This window comes from Caretta caretta, chromosome 14 (assembly GCF_965140235.1).
Source record: "Caretta caretta isolate rCarCar2 chromosome 14, rCarCar1.hap1, whole genome shotgun sequence".
Taxonomy (NCBI): Eukaryota; Metazoa; Chordata; order Testudines; family Cheloniidae; genus Caretta; species Caretta caretta.
Window position 1 is genome coordinate 247,012 of NC_134219.1, and position 18,980 is coordinate 265,991.

An 18,980-nucleotide genomic window follows, 5' to 3' on the forward strand; every position below is an offset into this window, starting at 1 on the left:
TGTTTGGCAGAGTTCCCCACAATCTACCAAGAATATTTGTTGACGGTTGCTATCTATTTAATTTTTATTATTTGTTGATCACTAACATTGTGCTTAGTACTGTATATAAAGCGTAGACAGTGAGGCTTCTGCTTCAAGGAGTTTACAATCCATATAGACAAACAGTAGCGATTATTTGGATACAAATAGCACAGGGTGAGTGTGACATTCCCCTCTGGTGTTATCTGGACTGGTGATCTGCTAGGTCACTCCAATCCTTGACTCTGGGAGCCAGCCTTACCCTGCTCTGCTGTGAGAACCACCACTCCTGGGCTGTTCACACACAGCCTCTGGCATGTAAGCTGCTCCTTGGATTGTGCAATCAAATTACACTAGCCAATACCTCCGGTCCCAGATACAACCCTAGGAACCTCCATCTTGCAGTGTCCAGTTATGCCCACTGGACGTTACAAGCTTATATGAGTTCATCAATTTAACAAAGAAATTGATATGTACCAGACTTGTTCTCCCAAGGGCAGTCTCTGACATGCTTCAAACCAAACGCACTGTTCCAGATAGAATAAACAAACAGATTTATTAACTATAAAGACAGATTTTAAGTGATTATAAGTCAAAGCATAACAAGTCAGATTTGGTCAAATGAAATAAAAGCAAAACGCATTCTCAGGGTATGTCTACACTACGGAATTAGGTCAAATTTATAGAAGTCGGTTTTTTAGAAATCGGTTTTATATATTCGAGTGTGTGTGTCCCCACAGAAAATGCTCTAAGTGCATTAAGTGCATTAACTCGGCGGAGTGCTTCCACAGTACCGAGGCTAGAGTTGACTTCCGGAGCGTTACACTGTGGGTGGCTATCCCACAGTTCCTGCAGTCTCCGCTGCCCATTGGAATTCTGGGTTGAGATCCCAATGCCTGATGGGGCTAAAACATTGTCGTGGGTGGTTCTGGGTACATATCGTCAGGCCCCCGTTCCCTCCCTCCCTCCATAAAAGCAAGGGCAGACAATCGTTTCGCGTCTTTTTTCCTGAGTTACCTGTGCAGACGCCATACCACGGCAAGCATGGAGCCCGCTCAGGTAACCGTCACCGGATGTCTCCTGGGTGCTGGCAGACACGGTACTGCATTGCTACAAAGTAGCAGCAACCCCTTGCCTTGTGGCAGCAGACGGTGCAATACGACTGGTAGCCGTCATCGTCATGTCCGAGGTGCTCCTGGCCACGTCGGCCAGGAGCGCCTGGGCAGACATGGGCGCAGGGACTAAATTTGGAGTGACTTGACCAGGTCATTCTCTTTAGTCCTGCAGTCAGTCCTATTGAACCGTCTTATGGTGAGCAGGCAGGCGATACGGATTGCTAGCAGACCTATTGCATCATCTTCTGCCGGGCAGCCATGAGATGTGGATGGCATGCAGTCCTTCTGCACCGTCTGCTGCCAGCCAAAGATGTAAAAGATAGATGGAGTGGATCAAAACAAGAAATAGACCAGATTTGTTTTGTACTCATTTGCTTCCCCCCTCCCCCGTCTAGGGGACTCATTCCTCTAGGTCACACTGCAGTCACTCACAGAGAAGGTGCAGCGAGGTAAATCTAGCCATGTATCAATCAGAGGCCAGACTAATCTCCTTGTTCCAGTAAGAACAATAACTTAGGTGCACCATTTTTTATTGGAACCCTCTGTGAACTCCTGCCTGAAATACTCCTTGATGTAAAGCCACCCCTTTTGTTGATTTTTAGCTCCCTGAAGCCAACCCTGTAAGCCGTGTCATCTGTCGCCCCTCCCTCCGTCAGAGCAACGGCAGACAATCGTTCCGCGCCTTTTTTCTGTGCGGACACCATACCAAGGCAAGCATGGAGGCCGCTCAGCTCACTTTGGCAATTAGGAGCACATTAAACACCACACACATTATCCAGCAGTATATGCAGTACCAGAACCTGGCAGAGTGATACCGGGCGAGGAGGCGACGTCAGTGCGGTCACGTGAGTGATCAGGACATAGACACAGATTTCTCTGAAAGCATGGGCCCTGCCAATGCATGCATCATGGTGCTGTGGAACGCCGATTCTGGGCTCAGGAAACAAGCACAGACTGGTGGGACCGCATAGTGTTGCAGGTCTGGGATGATTCCCAGTGGGTGCGAAACTTTCACATGCGTAGGGGCACTTTCATGGAACTTTGTGACTTGCTTTCCCCTGCCCTGAAGCGCATGAATACCAAGATGAGAGCAGCCCTCACAGTTGAGAAGCGAGTGGCGATAGCCCTGTGGAAGCTTGCAACGCCAGGCAGCTACCGGTCAGTTGGGAATCAATTTGGAGTGGGCAAATCTACTGTGGGGGCTGCTGTGATGCAAGTAGCCCACGCAATCAAAGATCTGCTGATATCAAGGGTAGTGACCCTGGGAAATGTGCAGGTCATAGTGGATGGCTTTGCTGCAATGGGATTCCCTAACTGTGGTGGGGCCATAGACGGAAACTATATCCCTATCTTGGCACCGGAGCACCAAGCCGGTGAGTACATAAACCACAAGGGGTACTTTTCAATAGTGCTGCAAGCTCTGGTGGATCACAAGGGATGTTTCACCAACATCAACGTGGGATGGCCGGGAAAGGTACATGACGCTCGCATCTTCAGGAACTCTGGTCTGTTTCAAAGCTGCAGGAAGGGACTTTATTCCCAGACCAGAAAATAACTGTTGGGAATGTTGAAATGCCTATATGTATCCTTGGGGACCCAGCCTACCCCTTAATGCCATGGCTCATGAAGCCGTACATAGGCAGCCTGGATAGTAGTCAGGAGCTGTTCAACTACAGGCTGAGCAAGTGCAGCATGGTGGTAGAACGTGCATTTGGATGTTTAAAGGTGCGCTGGCGCAGTTTACTGACTTGCTTAGACCTCAGCGAAACCAATATTCCCACTGTTATTACTGCTTGCTGTGTGCTCCACAATATCTGTGAGAGTAAGGGGGAGACATTTATGGCGGGGTGGGAGGTTGAGGCAAATCGCCTGGCTGCTGGTTACGCGCAGCCAGACACCAGGGCGATTAGAAGAGCACAGGAGGGCGCAGCACGCATCAAAGAAGCTTTGAAAACCAGTTTCATGACTGGCCAGGCTACGGTGTGAAAGTTCTCTTTGTTTCTCCTTGATGAAACCCCCCGCCCCTTGGTTCACTCTACTTCCCTGTAAGCTAACCACCCTCCCCTCCTCCCTTCGATCATTGCTTGCAGAGGCAATAAAGTCATTGTTGCTTCACATTCATGCATTCTTTATTTATTCATCACACAAATAGGGGGATGACTACCAAGGAAGCCCAGGAGGGGTGGTGGAGGAGAGAAGGAAAATGCCACACAGCACTTTAAAAGTTTACAACTTTAAAATTTATTGAATGCCAGCCTTCTTTTTTTTGGGCAATCCTCTGTGGTGGAGTGGCTGGTTGGCCAGTGGCCTTCCCACCGCGTTCTTGGGCTTCTCGGTGTGGAGGCTATGGAACTTGGGGAGGAGGGCGGTTGGTTACACAGGGTCTGTAGTGGCAGTCTGTGCTCCAGCTGCCTTTGCTGCAGCTCAACCATACATTGGAGCATACTGGTTTGGTCCTCCAGCAGCCTCAGCATTGAATCCTGCCTCCTCTCATCACGCTGCCACCACATTTGAGCTTCAGCCCGCCGCCTACTCTCTTCAGCCCACAACTTACTCTCTTCAGCCCGCCACCTCTCCTCCCGGTCATTTTGTGCTTTCCTGCACTCTGGCATTATTTGCCTCCATGCATTTGTCTGTGCTCTGTCAGTGTGGGAGGACAGCATGAACTCAGAGAACATTTCATCACGAGTGCGTTTTTTTTCTTTCTAATCTTCACTAGCCTCTGGGAAGGAGAAGATCCTGTGATCATTGAAACACATGCAGCTGGTGGAGGAAAAAAAAGGGACAGCGGTATTTAAAAAGACACATTTTATAAAACAATGGCTACACTCTTTCAGGGTAAACTTTGTTGTTAACATTACATACATGGCACATGTGCTTTCATTACAAGGTCGCATTTTGCCTCCCCCCACCGCGTGGCTACCCCCTCAACCCTCCCCTCTCCCCATGGCTAACAGCGGGAAACATTTCTGTTCAGCCACAGGCGAACAGCCCAGCAGGAACGGGTTCCTCTGAGTGTCCCCTAAAGAAAAGCACTATTTCAACCAGGTGACCATGAATGATATCTCACTCTCCTGAGGATAACACAGAGAGATAAAGAACGGATGTTGTTTGAACGCCAGCAAACATACACTGCAATGCTTTGTTGTACAATGATTCCCAAGTACATGTTACTGGCCTGGAGTGGTAAAGCGTCCTACCATGAAGGACGCAATAAGGCTGCCCTCCCCAGAAACCTTTTGCAAAGGCTTTGGGAATACATCCAGGAGAGCCGCGAATGCCAGGGCAAAGTAATCCTTTCACATGCTTGCTTTTAAACCATGTATAGTATTTTAAAAGGTACACTCACTGGAGGTCCCTTCTCCGCCTGCTGGGTCCAGGAGGCAGCCTTGGGTGGGTTCAGGGGGTACTGGCTCCAGGTCCAGAGTGAGAAACAGTTCCTGGCTGTCGGGAAAACCGGTTTCTCCGCTTGCTTGCTGTGAGCTATCTACAACCTCATCATCATCATCATCTTCTTCTTCGTCCCCAAAACCTGCTTCCGTGTTGCCTCCATCTCCGTTGAAGGAGTCAAACAACACGGCTGGGGTAGTGGTGGCTGAACCCCCTAAAATGGCATGCAGCTCATCATAGAAGCGGCATGTTTGGGGCTCTGACTCGGAGTGGCCATTCGCCTCTCTGGTTTTCTGGTAGGCTTGCCTCAGCTCCTTAAGTTTCACGCAGCACTGATTCAGGTCCCTGTTATGGCCTCTGTCCTTCATGCCCTGGGAGATTTTGACAAAGGTTTTGGCATTTTGAAAACTGGAACGGAGTTCTGATAGCACGGATTCCTCTCCCCATACAGCGATCAGATCCCGTACCTCCCATTCAGTCCATGCTGGAGCTCTTTTGCGATTCTGGGACTCCATCATGGTCACCTCTGCTGATGAGCTCTGCATGGTCACCTGCAGCTTGCCACGCTGGCCAAACAGGAAATGAGATTCAAAAGTTCGCAGTTCTTTTCCTGTCTACCTGGCCAGTGCATCTGAGTTGAGAGTGCTGTCCAGAGCGGTCAGAATGGAGCACTCTGGGATAGCTCCCAGAGGCCAATACCGTCGAATTGTGTCCACAGTACCCCAAATTCGACCCAGCAAGGCTGATTTAAGCGCTAATCCACTTGTCAGAGGTGGAGTAAGGAAATCGATTTTAAGAGCCCTTTAAGTCGAAATAAAGGGCTTCATCGTGTGGACGGGTGCAGGTTTACATCGATTTAACGCTGCTAAATTCGACCTAAAGTCCTAGTGTAGACCAGGGCTAAGCTGATCTTAACACTGTCAATGCCCTTACAAACGTAGATGCTTCTCACCACAGGCTGGCTGATTGCCCTTCAGCCAGGCTCTCCCCTTTGATCAATGCTTCAGTTGCTGGGTGGTGATGTCTATAGATGGAGGTGGAAGAGAGAGAAAGAGCAAAGCAAACGTCTCTCCCTTTTATCATGTTCTTTCTTCCCTCTTGGCTTTGCGCCCCCCCCCACCCTTCAGAGTCAGGTGAGCATTACCTCATCACAGTCCCAAACTGACCAAAGAAAGGGGGGTGACTCACTCGAAAGTCCAACAGGTCCTTTGTTGTTGCCTAGGCCAGTGTCCTTTGTTCCTGTGAGGCTGGGCTGGGTTTGTCCCATACATGCCCTGATGAGGTGTGAACTGTCCCTCTGCTTCTGGAGAGTTTTTGCCTGGGCTTGCTTTAAGCCACAAGGACACATTTTCAGCCTCAAAACTACATACATGAAATTTCAACCTATAACATTACCATAACAACAATGCTCAGTACATCATGAGCCTTCCGAAGACACCTGACCTGAAAACTTTGCATTATATACCGCACAATTATATTATAAGGATGAACATGGGGGTGCTGGGTGTTCCCCTGAGATACAGAATGTCACAGTGAGCAGATGTGAATTCCACACACAGTGCTACAGCAGTAATTTTTTATTTAGATTTACATTTCATACAATTAAATAACAGCAGTTCTTGGGTGGCACACTAACAGTAATAGACTTTATGGGGTAAAATGTTTTCTTCGGAGAAAGAGGAAATCCACTGCTCCAGGTTAGGATGGAGTTCCGCATGTAAGAGGTATCTGCCCATCCATCTGCATACCAGTGGGTCTCCTTCCTTTGGTGGTTCTTTCTGTTTCCTTCTACCCTGGGGGTATTTTTTCCTTCATCTTTTTCATTGCCTTCTCTCATCCCACCCCCTCATTCCTCTTCTTTGGGATCTCAAAATAATGGAATTGGCATGGGTGTTAGGAGCACGGAATTTCTGAGTTCTATTCCTAACTCTCCCACTCGTATGCTATGTGCAAAGCTTGAGAAAATCACTCTCTTTCTGTGTGTCAGTTCTTCGAGTACTTGCTCATGTCAATTCCAAGTAGGTGTATGTGCACTGCGTGTACAGTCGCCAGAAAGTTTTTCCCGTAACGGTACCTGTTGGGTTGGCTCAGGCGCCCCCTGGAGTCGCACCTTCATGGCACTGCATATAGAGCCCTGCCGACCTGCCGCCTCTCCAGTTCCTTCTTACCATCAGTGATGGTCGTTGGAGTGTTCTTTTCTCTTTCGTTTTCGAACAATCCTCTAGTGTACTCATAGTTCCTACCTGTAAATAGTTTCAATAGTTAGTTAATAGTTTTTAGTAGAGTGTAGTGTAATGTTTGAACCCCCTCCCCTTGTTAGCTGGGGATCTCTTCCCTGTTCCCTTCCCCTGCCCGGGGCCGGGGCATGCCTTGGTCCCAGGGGATTAAGCCTTATAGGGTCTGCCAAAAGCCGATGCCAAAGAGCGACCCACACACATCCTGCTAAAAGTGCCTGGGGGAATTGCAGCAGACTGATAGGTGTAAGATTTGCAGAGGATTCTGCCACTGCACTAAGAAGGAAAGAGACAACAGGCTAAAACTGTTGCTGATGGAGGCAGCCCTGTGGCTGCAGAGTCGAGCCCCATGGACCCAGCACTGGGTACTTTGGCATCAGTGCTTAGTCCACCAGCTTCAATCAGGGATTCTGTGGCACTGAGGAAGGACTCTGGGGTCAGAGACCCTCAGCATCATCACTCCCTAGCACCGAAGACTTCCTTGCATGCGGAAACCCAGCACTGCTCGCAGTTGCCGGTGCCTCTCAAAAAGCACAGGAAGACAGACAGAGGGCGCTCACCTGCTTGAATAACTGAGCATGAGCCATTATAGCGGAGTGCGACCCATGCCAGGCCACTCCGTCTTGTCCGTGCCTGATGCAGTACCGTTGACTCCGGGCCTGCAGAAGGGTCCATTGATCCAGCACCAGTGGAAGAGGATCAAGTGGAGGACTTAGAACTCCCCTCCACGCCAGAGATCTTTGAGGCAGCCACAGACCTCATACCTCTAACGGGCCTGCGCTCTCCCGACCAACGCGAGAGGTCATCAGTCCCAAAGCCTCTGGCACAGCAAAGACCTCTGCTGCCATCAAGGGGCAAGCCAGTGATGATGCAGCACCACTTGCCTCCCCCTGGCACCAATCCCCGGCACCGTCAGGCACCGCGCCACCATGGTCTCCGCACTTGGACTCCTCAGCTTCAGAGTCAGAAGCGGAGTCTTATACATCTAGAAAGAGCCAGCACTGAGCAGAATGGCATCTTCAGAGGTCGGAAATGGGACAATCCTTCCCACCCATGCCGTGGCCAGCGCAGTGGCCCTTTTGGACCCCATGGGCGTACCACCAGTCCCAGGTGTCCTTTTCACGGCAATCTCTTTCAGTCGCCCCAGATGGATGAGTCCCGTCCCAGGCCAGAGAGCTCTCTCGCGGTGCTGACGTCAGCACCGCTACCGGATCTGCAGTCGGCACCGCAGATGGCACAGTGGTTGGCACCAAGATGGGCGTGGATACCAACGACTGGGCGCGCATTGAGTCCGGGAAGCCAGACAAACAGGAAGGTCCCTTACCAGCCCAAGTCTCCTCCTCTTCCTCACCCAATGAGGCAGTAGCAGGAACATCCTTGGCGCCTGCCCCAGCTGATAGTAGAGCCCACCAGGAGCTCCTCAGAAGAGTGGCCCAGAATCTGGGGCTCCAGATGGAGGAGGTTACTGAGGTCTCAGACCCTACGGTGGACATCTTATCCCTCACGGTCCCCACCAGGGTAGCGCTTTCCCTTATTAAAACAATACAAGAGACCACTAAGACCCTGTGGCAGACTCCGGCCTCTTTAACCCCCACAGCGAAAGGGGTCAAAAGATGATGATTTGGGCCCTGGTTGAATTTACACCGTAGTCTACGTTGCTAATGGAAATACTAAAAATGGGCTCCAGTATTGGCTTCAGTTGAAAGTGTTACCATTCAACTGTTTTGTTTTGTTGTTGTTGTTTTTTTGGTGGGCGGGGACAACCAACTTCTAAGTAAAATAGTTTGTATCCTATCCTTATCCTTAAATTAACGGAACTTTTATGCTGTCTCTTTCCCTTTCAGGATTCAGTGATTAAAGGGCTTCAAGAAGAGATTGTAGATCTCAGACAACAATTATCAGGGGTGGGGTCAGGCGATGGCCCCCAGCAGTGTATGAATTACTCCACACAGGAAATGCAGAATAAACTGAAGGAAGCAGTGAGAAAGATCACTATTCTGAGCCAAGAAAAGCAGCAACTAATTGAAATGGGAAACAAACTTCGAGCAGAACTTGGTGAAGTATCAAAGAAAGGTAAATTCATTCTATATAAGGCTTTTATTCCTGATGGGAGAGTAAATCACAGGGATTTGAGACGGAGAGAGCCAGATGGGTTTGTCCATACTTACCAGTGGATCAATGAGTGACGATTGATGCATCGGTGGTCAATTTAACGGGTCTAGTGAAGACTCGCTAAATCAATGCAGATTGCTCTCCCATCGACTCCACCGGATCAAGAAGAGTAGGGGGAGTTGATGGGAGAGCGTCTCCCATCAACATCGCATAGTGTGGACCTTGTGGTAAGTAGATCTAAGCTATGTCGATTTGAGTTACGCTTCATGTAACTCAAATTGCATAGCTTAGATTGAATTTCCCCTGTAGTGTGGACAAGGCCTAATGTGAAAGTAAAGTGCGGGGAATAGGCTGATCCTTGAGACAGTGGATTTCTGTTCCTAATGTGAGAATTAGGTGCTAGTGCAGGGGTGGGCAAACTTTTTGGCCCAAGGGCCACATCTGGGAATAGAAATTGTATGGTGGGCCATGAATACTCAGAAAATTGGGGTTGGAGTGTGGGAGGGGATGAGGGCTCTGGCTGGGGGTGGGGGCTCTGAGGTGGGGCCAGAAATTAGGAGTTCAGGGTGCAGGAGGAGGCTCCGGGCTGGGGTGGGGGAGTCGGGTGTGGGGGGAGGGAGAGTGAGGGCTTCAGCTGGGGGGTGTGAACTCTGGGGTGGGGCTGGGGATGAGGGGTTTGGGGAGCAGGAGGATGCTCTGGGCTGGAATCGAGGGGTTTGGAGGGCAGGAGGGGGATCACGGCTGGGGCAGGGGGTTGGAGTACGGGAAGGGGTGCAGGGTCCAGCTAGGGGTGCGGGCTCTGGGGTGAGGCTGGGAATGAGGGGTTTGGGGTGCAGGAGGGTGCTCCGGGCTGGGATTGAGGGGTTTGGAGGGTGGGAGCGGGATCAGCGCTGCAGGGAGTTGGGGCATGGGGAGAGGCTCAAGGGTGCAGGCTCCGAGCAACGCTTACCTCAAGCAGCTCCCGGTAGCAGTGTCATGTCCCTTCTCTGGCTCCTACGTGGAGGCACAGCCAGGTGGCTCTGCATGCTGCCCTGTCTGCAGGCACTGCTCCTGCAGCTCCTTTTGGAGCGCCAGAGGGGGCCATTGGAGCGGGACCATTGGAGCACACAGGAACCAGAGGGGGGCCATGCTGCGGCTTCCGGGAGCTGCATGGAGCAGCCCCCAACCCTGCTCCCCGGCTGGAGTGCCAGAGAGGGCCAAGCCCCAAACCCCAATCCCCAGTGGGAGCTCGCAGGTCGGCTTAAAATGGCTCACGGGCCGGATCCGGCCCACAGGCCATAGTTTGCCCACCCCTGTGCTAGTGGTTGAGAACAAGTTTGTCCCTAATGCAGAAGGTGTTGGGCTAAAACATGACAAAGAGTTTGCCAGTCAGTAACTCTTGGATATGGAGATATTCAGTAAAGACCAATCTAGTGCTAAAGTGTCAGTGTGAACTTTGTATAAGAGTGAAAATTTGTTTCTGTATTTATAAAGAGGTTATTCGTCTTATGGAATCATTGTTTGATTCTCATGGAAGAGGAGAAGAAAGCAGAATAACCTTATCATCAAATAAACTTAAGATGAATTTTGAGGTCATGTGAGAGAATTTCATTGTAGAGATTTTAATTCTACTGGAAAAAGGGTTAAAAATCACCTGTAGGAAAAGATATTTCTAGGCCAGTTCTGACACGGCTTTGTGTCCCTATGCAATGAGAGGCTGACATGTTCTGTAACTAAATGAAGGGGAAATTTTCTTTTAGTTAAGAGTGACAATATAGAAAATTCCCTCTTCATAATTTATTTTCTCTCCTTTTTAGGACTTCAGCATTACATTAGCTCTAAACAGTGCCCTGTCCATACTGTCTATGGTGCTCTGTATCCTAAAGAGCTTGCCAATGAAGCACAGCATCGACTCTCAGCTTTAGAGCATCTACAGTACCAGCTTACAACACGGGTAATGATATATCCTCCATAAAACTAGGTTTTTGATCAGATTATTGAGACACTGTGCTAAACCCATATTTTCAGTTGCATATAACTTTCCCCAGAATCTTCCTGGATTGAAATTTCTCATGCTAGATCTCAGCCGAGAAGCATTTTTGGACCATTGTGAAAACTCCATTTGGCTGACTTTGAGTTAACTAAACCTAGAGAGGAGGGGAAATGTTTTTCACCTAAGAAACTTTCAGATTCATTTCTATGTTACTATATTAAAATTTCAGTCCTAAATGAGGAGTATGTCTGCCTTTAAGAAATTTAGATTTAAAATGACAATTGTGGTCCATTTAACCTTTATTATTGGTAATATCAAAGCCAAAAAGAACCTAGTGTCACTTTCAATTTCCAGTCTGAGTTTGCAGTGTTGGCAGTTTGAAAAAAATAGTTTCTACTTGTAAACTGCATGAATTTGATGGATAATCACTGAGAAATAACAAGTGTGGAATCTTTCAAAGCTCTTCTTACCATGTCACTTTTCTAGAATAAAACTGCACTGTAAATCCTGCCCTCTCAGCCTAAAAAATTACATGTCCTGTATTACTCTTATCCAGCACCATCTTAATCATGCTAGTTTCACTGTGGTGGATTCTGCTCACTTGTGTTTTAACACAAAACATGTTGTCACTTGCCCACTTAAAAGATACCGGACAGAATGCAAAGTCTGATTGCTACCTCTTAGCCTGAACCCTTCTATCCCCTAGCTAGCCCTACAGCGTTCTTATTTTCTCCTTAGTGGTATGTTTTTTTAAATTTGTGATCTTTAGATCACACACACAATTCAAATTTCTTGACCACTTCTTGACTTTTACCTACCAGAATAAAGTAAGTCCCCCAGAGTCCAGAAAATTTGAAGTAGCTGACTAGGGAGCTATTTCACAAGTTGTTACTAGGCTTCCTTGACGAGGGGTGAGTCCATAGGTATGTACCTCCTGGGTTGTGTCTACTTTGGCTGAGGACGTTGGCTAATACTTGTTTCTCTTCTTTCAGTGAAGAATGGGTCCTCAAGTTGTTCTCTGGATGATTCCTTGAAAGCACCCATGTGCTTTTTGCAAATACTGCTCAAGTGATGCTAAGTGCACACTTGTTTCAGTGAATGTTTATAAATGATGTATTTAAAGGAATGTGCACTGGGGCATTACCTTGCTGCCAGGAAGTAAGCGCCTGTGTGGTTTTTCTTTTTTTCCCTTTAAAAAAAAAACAAAACAAACCAGAATAAAAACCTTACAATATAATTTAAGAATCTCACAGCAATGTTAACTTGGCCACATTGTACATCCACCTGTGTGGACCACTGTGAAGTCAGTGTTGTTCATCAGGGTGCAGGTGTCTGCCTTCACAATGCATCCTGGAGGACCACGGCCCTTGTTAATGCCACTGAGCATCATACATACAACTGTGTGAAAATGACCTAAATTGACAATTAGATTTGGGCCATTTTTATGTCTCAGAGGTATAATTTTGCAGAAAAAAATACAGAAAATATATATTTTATATGAAAAAAATCCAAAATGCAACATTTTTCATATTTTAAAATGCAAAATGAAAATTAATTTGTTTCTGTAAGGAATTAGAATGATAAAATCATTATTTTTTGGGTTCAAGGGACATTTTGCAGTTAAGTTTCCAAAATTGGATTATTTTTGAAAATGCAAAAGTCTTGATTTTTTAAAAAATTTCCTTAATTTTTTCCCCAACAATGGGTCCTGTACTACTATGTGACAGTGACACTCCGTGACACTCTGTATGTGTAGAGTCCTGCACTTAGGATGGAAGAACCCCATGTACCGCTACAGACTAGGGATCGAATGTCTCGGCAGCAGTTCTGCAGAAAAGGACCTAGGGGTGACAGTGCATGAGAAGCTGGATATGAGTCAACAGTGTGCCGTTGTTGCCAAGAAGGCCAATGGCATTTTGGGTTGTATAAGTAGGGGCATTGCCAGCAGATCGAGGGACGTGATCGTTCCCCTCTATTCGACATTGGTGAGGCCTCATCTGGAGTACTGTGTCCAGTTTTGGGCCCCACACTACAAGAAGGATGTGGAGAAATTGGAGAGAGTCCAGCAGAGGGCAACAAAAATGATTAGGGGACTGGAACACATGACTCATGAGTAGAGGCTGAGGGAACTGGGATTGTTTAGTCTGTGGAAGAGAAGAATGAGGGGGGATTTGATAGCTGCTTTCAACTACCTGAAAGGGGGTTCCAAAGAGGATGGATCTAGACTGTTCTCAGTGGTAGCTGATGACAGAACAAGGAGTAATCGTCTCAAGTTGCAGTGGGGGAGGTTTAGATTGGATATTAGGAAAAACTTTTTCACTAGGAGGGTGGTGAAACACTGGAATGCGTTACCTAGGGAGGTGGTGGAATCTCCTTCCTTAGATATTTTTAAGGTCAGGCTTGACAAAGCCCTGGCTGGGATGATTTAGTTGGGGATCGGTCCTGCTTTGAGCAGGGGGTTGGACTAGATGACCTCCTGAGGTCCCTTCCAACCCTGATATTCTATGATTCTATGATTCTATCTGGCCTCTCAGTCCTCATCCTCAAAGTAAACATGCACAACACCTTCAAAAGATGAGCCTAGGAGTTTGAATTAATAACTTTGCTAGACACTAAAAATCATGGATTCAATAAGGACAGTAGATTTATGGCTCATTACAGCAATCTGTAACCCAGAAACCCTACTTTATCTTATGACTGCAGAGTTGTTGACTGCCCACTTCACCTTGAATGGTCTCTTGCAACATACATTAACTTCTTATGCTTAACAGTCTGTTCAGCTTGTATTTAGCAATGACACTCTGAGTACCTTTCCCAGATCTGAGGAAGACTTCTGTTGTAAGCTTAACAGTTTGTCTCTTTCACCAACAGAAGTTGATCCCATAAAAGATATTATCTTACCCACCTTGTCTCTCTAGTTTCCCATGTCAGAAAAACTCTTCCAGGGAATTAAAGCAACAAAACTGTCTCACTTGCCAAAAATAAATAAATAAATAAATAAAAATTTGAAATATTCCAAGTTTTCAGCTGCTTGGCCTAGAAGGGCAAAACATCCAAAAGCAAAGCCAAGGAAGAACAATATAGTCACATAATGGCTGCACTCATCACTCTGGCCCCAAATTACCATGCCCTCCCTCAAAGTAACAAAGATCTCTGTCATGTTTACTGACAAACTATGTTTAATTAAGGATGTAGACGGAAGACTAGAATGCAAGTGGCACAAAGTTCACTCTCAATCCATCCACCAACAGCCATATGCTTTTCCAGTAACAATCAAAGGGAATTGTCGTCATAGCTTCAAAATCATGGTTGGCAGAGCTGTTGCAAACCTATGACTGTTAGTAAGCTGCATTCCAGCTGCTTAAAGTGCTTGGGGGAAACTCATGTGAGGGACAAGTGCCATATCTGTCCAGACTTCAGACCCTGCACTTAAAAGGACAGAGACATTAGGCTGAAGGTTGTCCTCATGGAAGCCGCCCTCAGATAAGTCTCAGAGCCAAGCCGCTCTGATTCAGCACTGAGTACTTTGGCATTGGTGCAAAGTGCTCCCTGGCACCGAGCTCGTTCTGCAGAGGTGCTGGAACTAGGGGTGCTGGGGGTGCTGCTGTACCCCATGGCTTGAAGTGGTTTCCAGTTTGGTTCAATGGCTTTCAGCATCCTCCGCCCCCAACTATAAAAATTGTGCCAGCACCCCTGGAGGTTGTGGAAAGAGTTTGGGAGGAATTATTAGGAGTGGAGTTTTGGCCATTGACAAGGGGTGGGCATCTTGAGCACACCCCCTTGTGGCCCTACTAGTGCATTGCACTCAGCACCCCCTTGGGTTCTTTCAATCAAAAACCCGTACCTCCTTCCTGGGATCTGATTTATTACAATTTTCTACAAAGGATAACTTGCTTGTTCGTTGCCCCAGGTGACCCAGCACTGGATCCCTAGAAAAGACCTGGTCAGCTGTTCATGCTAATTCAGAAAGTTATTACCTCTCTACTTAAATAGGAGTGCTCAGCTCTCCTCCTTGGGGCTGGGTTATAATTTAGCCAGCTGAAAAGTCTTAGCCAGCTGCTTCCTCAGCTGGCTCCTTTTTCCTCAATTAATCTTCAGGCTAAGAGGATCCAGCAGGCAGCTCTCTCTTCCTGGTTTCTGCCCTGTTATGATGGAATAGCTAGCATATATGCTAGTCCCCATCTCAGATCCAGCTCATTCCCAATTGACTGGGTGTGAGGGGAGCCTGGCCACACCCTTTCTCCAAGGCTTCTGGCTCCAGGCCCCTAAAGATACAGTGATGGGATTTCATCCCAGGCACCATTCATTCCTGGGACTGCTTCCTCTCTATCTATATCCCCCTTAGGTCCTTATATGGAATATTTCAAACCTTTACAGGTCCATGTCATGTAGTGGGGTGGGCCGACCACTACATGCTACTGCGTGTGCAGGGCAAACTACCCCGTCATAGCAATACTGATCTTCTCGGTATATAACATAGTTTAATTTCCTACTTCATAATATCTCTATTTCTTGTGTATTACTGTAAGCACTAGACACATAAAACTCACCTGTAAATACAGTCTTTCCAGAGGCTCCGGAAACACATTGCAGGTTATCTGTAGATGCGTGTGTTAAATGAAATGTGCAATAATTTGGGCTGGCTTCTTTTCATAACAGGAGCTCCAGTATGCACAGCAACAACGTTTCTCAAGATTGACTTCTATGGTTGCCTTTCCTAGTTCAATAGAGAGCTTAAGTGATGAAAATGTTCCAAGTACCTGTGGTGAGAGAGCGGAATTACCCCAGATTCAGGTACAGTACAGGAATTTTTTACTAGTTTGATTTACTTTTAACCATGTGCTTTAGTTCTATATAACACTCATTTTCTATGAGATACTGAAAATTCATTACTTTACTTATTAAGTGCAAAATAGTATTTATAATACAGCTTTATTTTATAAAACATATTTTAAACAAGTTGTATCCCAACCACACTGTCCGTGTTCCAACCTCATTCTCTTTCCCCTTATGCCCTGTCTAAATTAGAAATAATAACACAGCTTGTCTCCCAGCTGCTGAAACTATCTAGCTATCTCACTGAGAAGCTCCCAGTCCTGACCGTCTCCCGTCCCCCTGCCATCTTTTGATTAAACCAATTTCCAGGTGTCATCCATCTGAAGAGTAGATATCCTCTTAAGGGGATGTTCTGATTCTTACAGGTTCAACTGGAATCTTCTGTAAGAAATTGCAGTCCAGGGCAACAAAAGGAAAGTACATCCTCAGAAACAAACCAATCACAGCAACTCAGTAGGGAAAGCCAATCCCAACAGGCCTGGATGTCATCATCTGGAGTACACAGCTCTCTCCAGGATATTTGGCAGATTCTAGATATGGGATCAAGCCCTTCTATTCTCAGCCCTCAAAGCAACATAGATCAAGGTAAGAATCACTAGAAAAGAATTCACAGTATGAGGAGTGAAGGTACAATAGTAGATTCTCTCTGTTTACACTGATTTTACTATATGAGAGGTTTCAGAGTAGCAGCCATGTTAGTCTGTATTCACAAAAAGAAAAGGAGTACTTGTGGCACCTTAGAGACGAAAAATTTATTTGAGCATAAGCTTTTATGAGCTACAGCTCACTCCATTGGATGCATTCAGTGGAAAATACAGTGGGGAGATTTATATACATAGAGAACATGAAATAATGGGTGTTACCATACACATTGTAACGAGAGTGATCACTTAAGATGAGCTATTACCAGCAGGAGAGCGGGGGGGGGGGGGAATAAACATGGGGAAATAGTTTTACTTTGTGTAATGACCCATCCACTCCCAGTCTCTATTCAAGCCTAAGTTAATTGTATCCAGTTTGCAAATTAATTCCAATTCAGCAGTCTCTCGTTGGAGTCTGTTTTTGAAGTTTTTTTGTTGAAGAATTGCCACTTTTAGGTCTGTAATCGAGTGACCAGAGAGATTGAAGTGTTCTCCAACTGGTTTTTGAATGTTATAATTCTTGACGTCTGATTTGTGTCCATTTATTCTTTTACGTAGAGACTGTCCAGTTTGACCAATGTACATGGCAGAGGGGCATTGCTGGCACATAATGGCATATATCATATTGGTAGATGTGCAGGTGAACGAGCCTCTGATAGTGTGGCTGATGTGATTAGGCCCTATGATGGTGTCCCCTGAATAGATATGTGGCACAGTTGGCAATGGGCTTTGTTGCAAGGATAGGTTCCTGGGTTAGTGGTTCTGTTGTGTGGTGTGTGGTTGCTGGTGAGTATTTGTTTCAGGTTGGGGGGCTGTCTGTAAGCAAGGACTGGCCTGTCTCCCAAGATCTGTGAGAGTGATGGGTCGTCCTTTAGGATAGGTTGTAGATCCTTGATGCAGAAAGATGGTCATTCAGACATAACAGGGAATCCAACCAGAAACCCAGGTTGCAAACAGTAGAAAAGACTGTCAGAGGGTACTGTGGGGGGGGTGGGGGGGTGAAGAATCTCCATTTAGTCTCGTGCACAGCTATAATATAAGAGTTCAAAGATCTTTATGCTATAATCTGTTTCATCCCAAGACTTCTGCCAACGGTGCTTGAGCTGTCCTCCCTCACGTTGGAGTTGTTACAGGTCAGATATAAACTAAGCAACCTGCAAGAACAAAGCCAGGTTAAGAGGTTGCTAGCTGTCCACGTCATCAGGATAAGATGCAAATATCCCACTAACCATTGATTGAGGGTTCTGTCAGGAGATCAGTGTTCTCCTTGAGAGCCCTGTGGAAAACTCAGGTTGTGTTAGTATGATGATGCACAATCTAAACGATCCTTCATTGTGATGAGTTGGGTGCCCTAACCTCTGATCAATGGACGTTGTGGTTGCTCTGTGACGGGTTTAGTTTCCAAATTTCATACCTCCAATCCAAACACTACATCAAGAGTGTGGCCAGCCATGAACTATAAGGTGGATAGAAAGTTGGCTAGATTGTCGGGCTCAATGGGTAGTGATCAGTGGCTCTATGTCTAGTTGGCAGCCCGTATCAAGTGGAGTGCCCCAAGGGTCGGGCCGGTTTTGTTCAATATCTTCATAAATGATCTGGAGGATGGTGTGGATTGCACCCTCAGCAAGTTGGCAGATGACACTAAACTGGGAGGAGAGGTAGATACGCTGGAGGGTAGGGATAGGATACAGAGGGACCTAGACTAATTAGAGGATTGGGCCAAAAGAAATCTGATGAGGTTCAACAAGGACAAGTGCAGAGTCCTGTACTTAGGACGGAAGAATCCCATGCACCACTACAGACTAGGGACCGAATGGCTCGGCAGCAGTTCTGCAGAAAAGGACCTAGGGGTTACAGTGCATGAGAAGCTGGATATGAGTCAGCAGTGTGCCCTTGTTGCCAAGAAGGCCAATGGCATTTTGGGATGTATAAGTAGGGGCATTGCCAGCAGATCGAGAGACGTGATCGTTCCCCTCTATTGGACATTGGTGAGGCCTCATCTGGAGTACTGTGTCCAGTTTTGGGCCCCACACTACAAGAAGGATGTAGAAAAATTGGAAAGAGTCCAGCAGAGGGCGACAAAAATGATTAGGGGACTGGAACACATGACTTATGAGGAGAGGCTGAGGGAATTGGGATTGTTTAGTCTGCGGAAGAGAAGAATGAGGGGGGATTTGATAGCTGCTTTCACCTACCTGAAAGGGGGTTCCAAAGAGGATGGATCTAGACTGTTCTCAGTGGTAGCAGATGACAGAACAAGGAGTAATGGTCTCAAGTTGCAGTGGGGGAGGTTTAGGTTGGATTTTAGGAAAAACTTTTTCACTAGGAGGGTGGTGAAACACTGGAATGCGTTACCTAGTGAGGTGGTGGAATCTCCTTCCTTAGATATTTTTAAGGTCAGGCTTGACAAAGCCCTGGCTGGGATGATTTAGTTGGGGATTGGTCCTGCTTTGAGCAGGGGGTTGGATTAGATGACCTCCTGAGGTCCCTTCCAACCCTGATATTCTATGATTCTATGATTCTATGATGATGCGTTGGAGAGGTTTTCGTTGCGGGAGGAAGGTGATGGCTAGTGGCGTTCTGTTATTTTCTTTGTTGGGCCTTTCCTGGAGTAGGTGACTTCTGGGTACTCTCCTGGCTCTGTCAATCTGTTTCTTCACTT

General features: G+C 46.9%; 1 protein-coding gene across 5 annotated transcripts in view; it reads left to right on the forward strand.

Moving 5' to 3' along the window:
- Nucleotides 1-18,980, forward strand: part of CCDC57 (coiled-coil domain containing 57) — a 150,787-nt gene that overhangs the window by 74,445 nt on the left and 57,362 nt on the right. For 4 of the 5 annotated variants that reach the window (XM_075119133.1, XM_075119130.1, XM_048817784.2 and 1 more), the window contains 4 exons: nucleotides 8,602-8,830; nucleotides 10,666-10,802; nucleotides 15,501-15,635; nucleotides 16,043-16,262. In XM_075119133.1, coding sequence (XP_074975234.1) covers nucleotides 8,602-8,830; nucleotides 10,666-10,802; nucleotides 15,501-15,635; nucleotides 16,043-16,262 — 721 coding nt within the window. Of the gene's footprint in view, nucleotides 1-8,601; nucleotides 8,831-10,665; nucleotides 10,803-15,500; nucleotides 15,636-16,042; nucleotides 16,305-18,980 lie in introns of all 5 variants that reach the window. The other variant, XM_075119132.1, reaches the window with a different exon arrangement.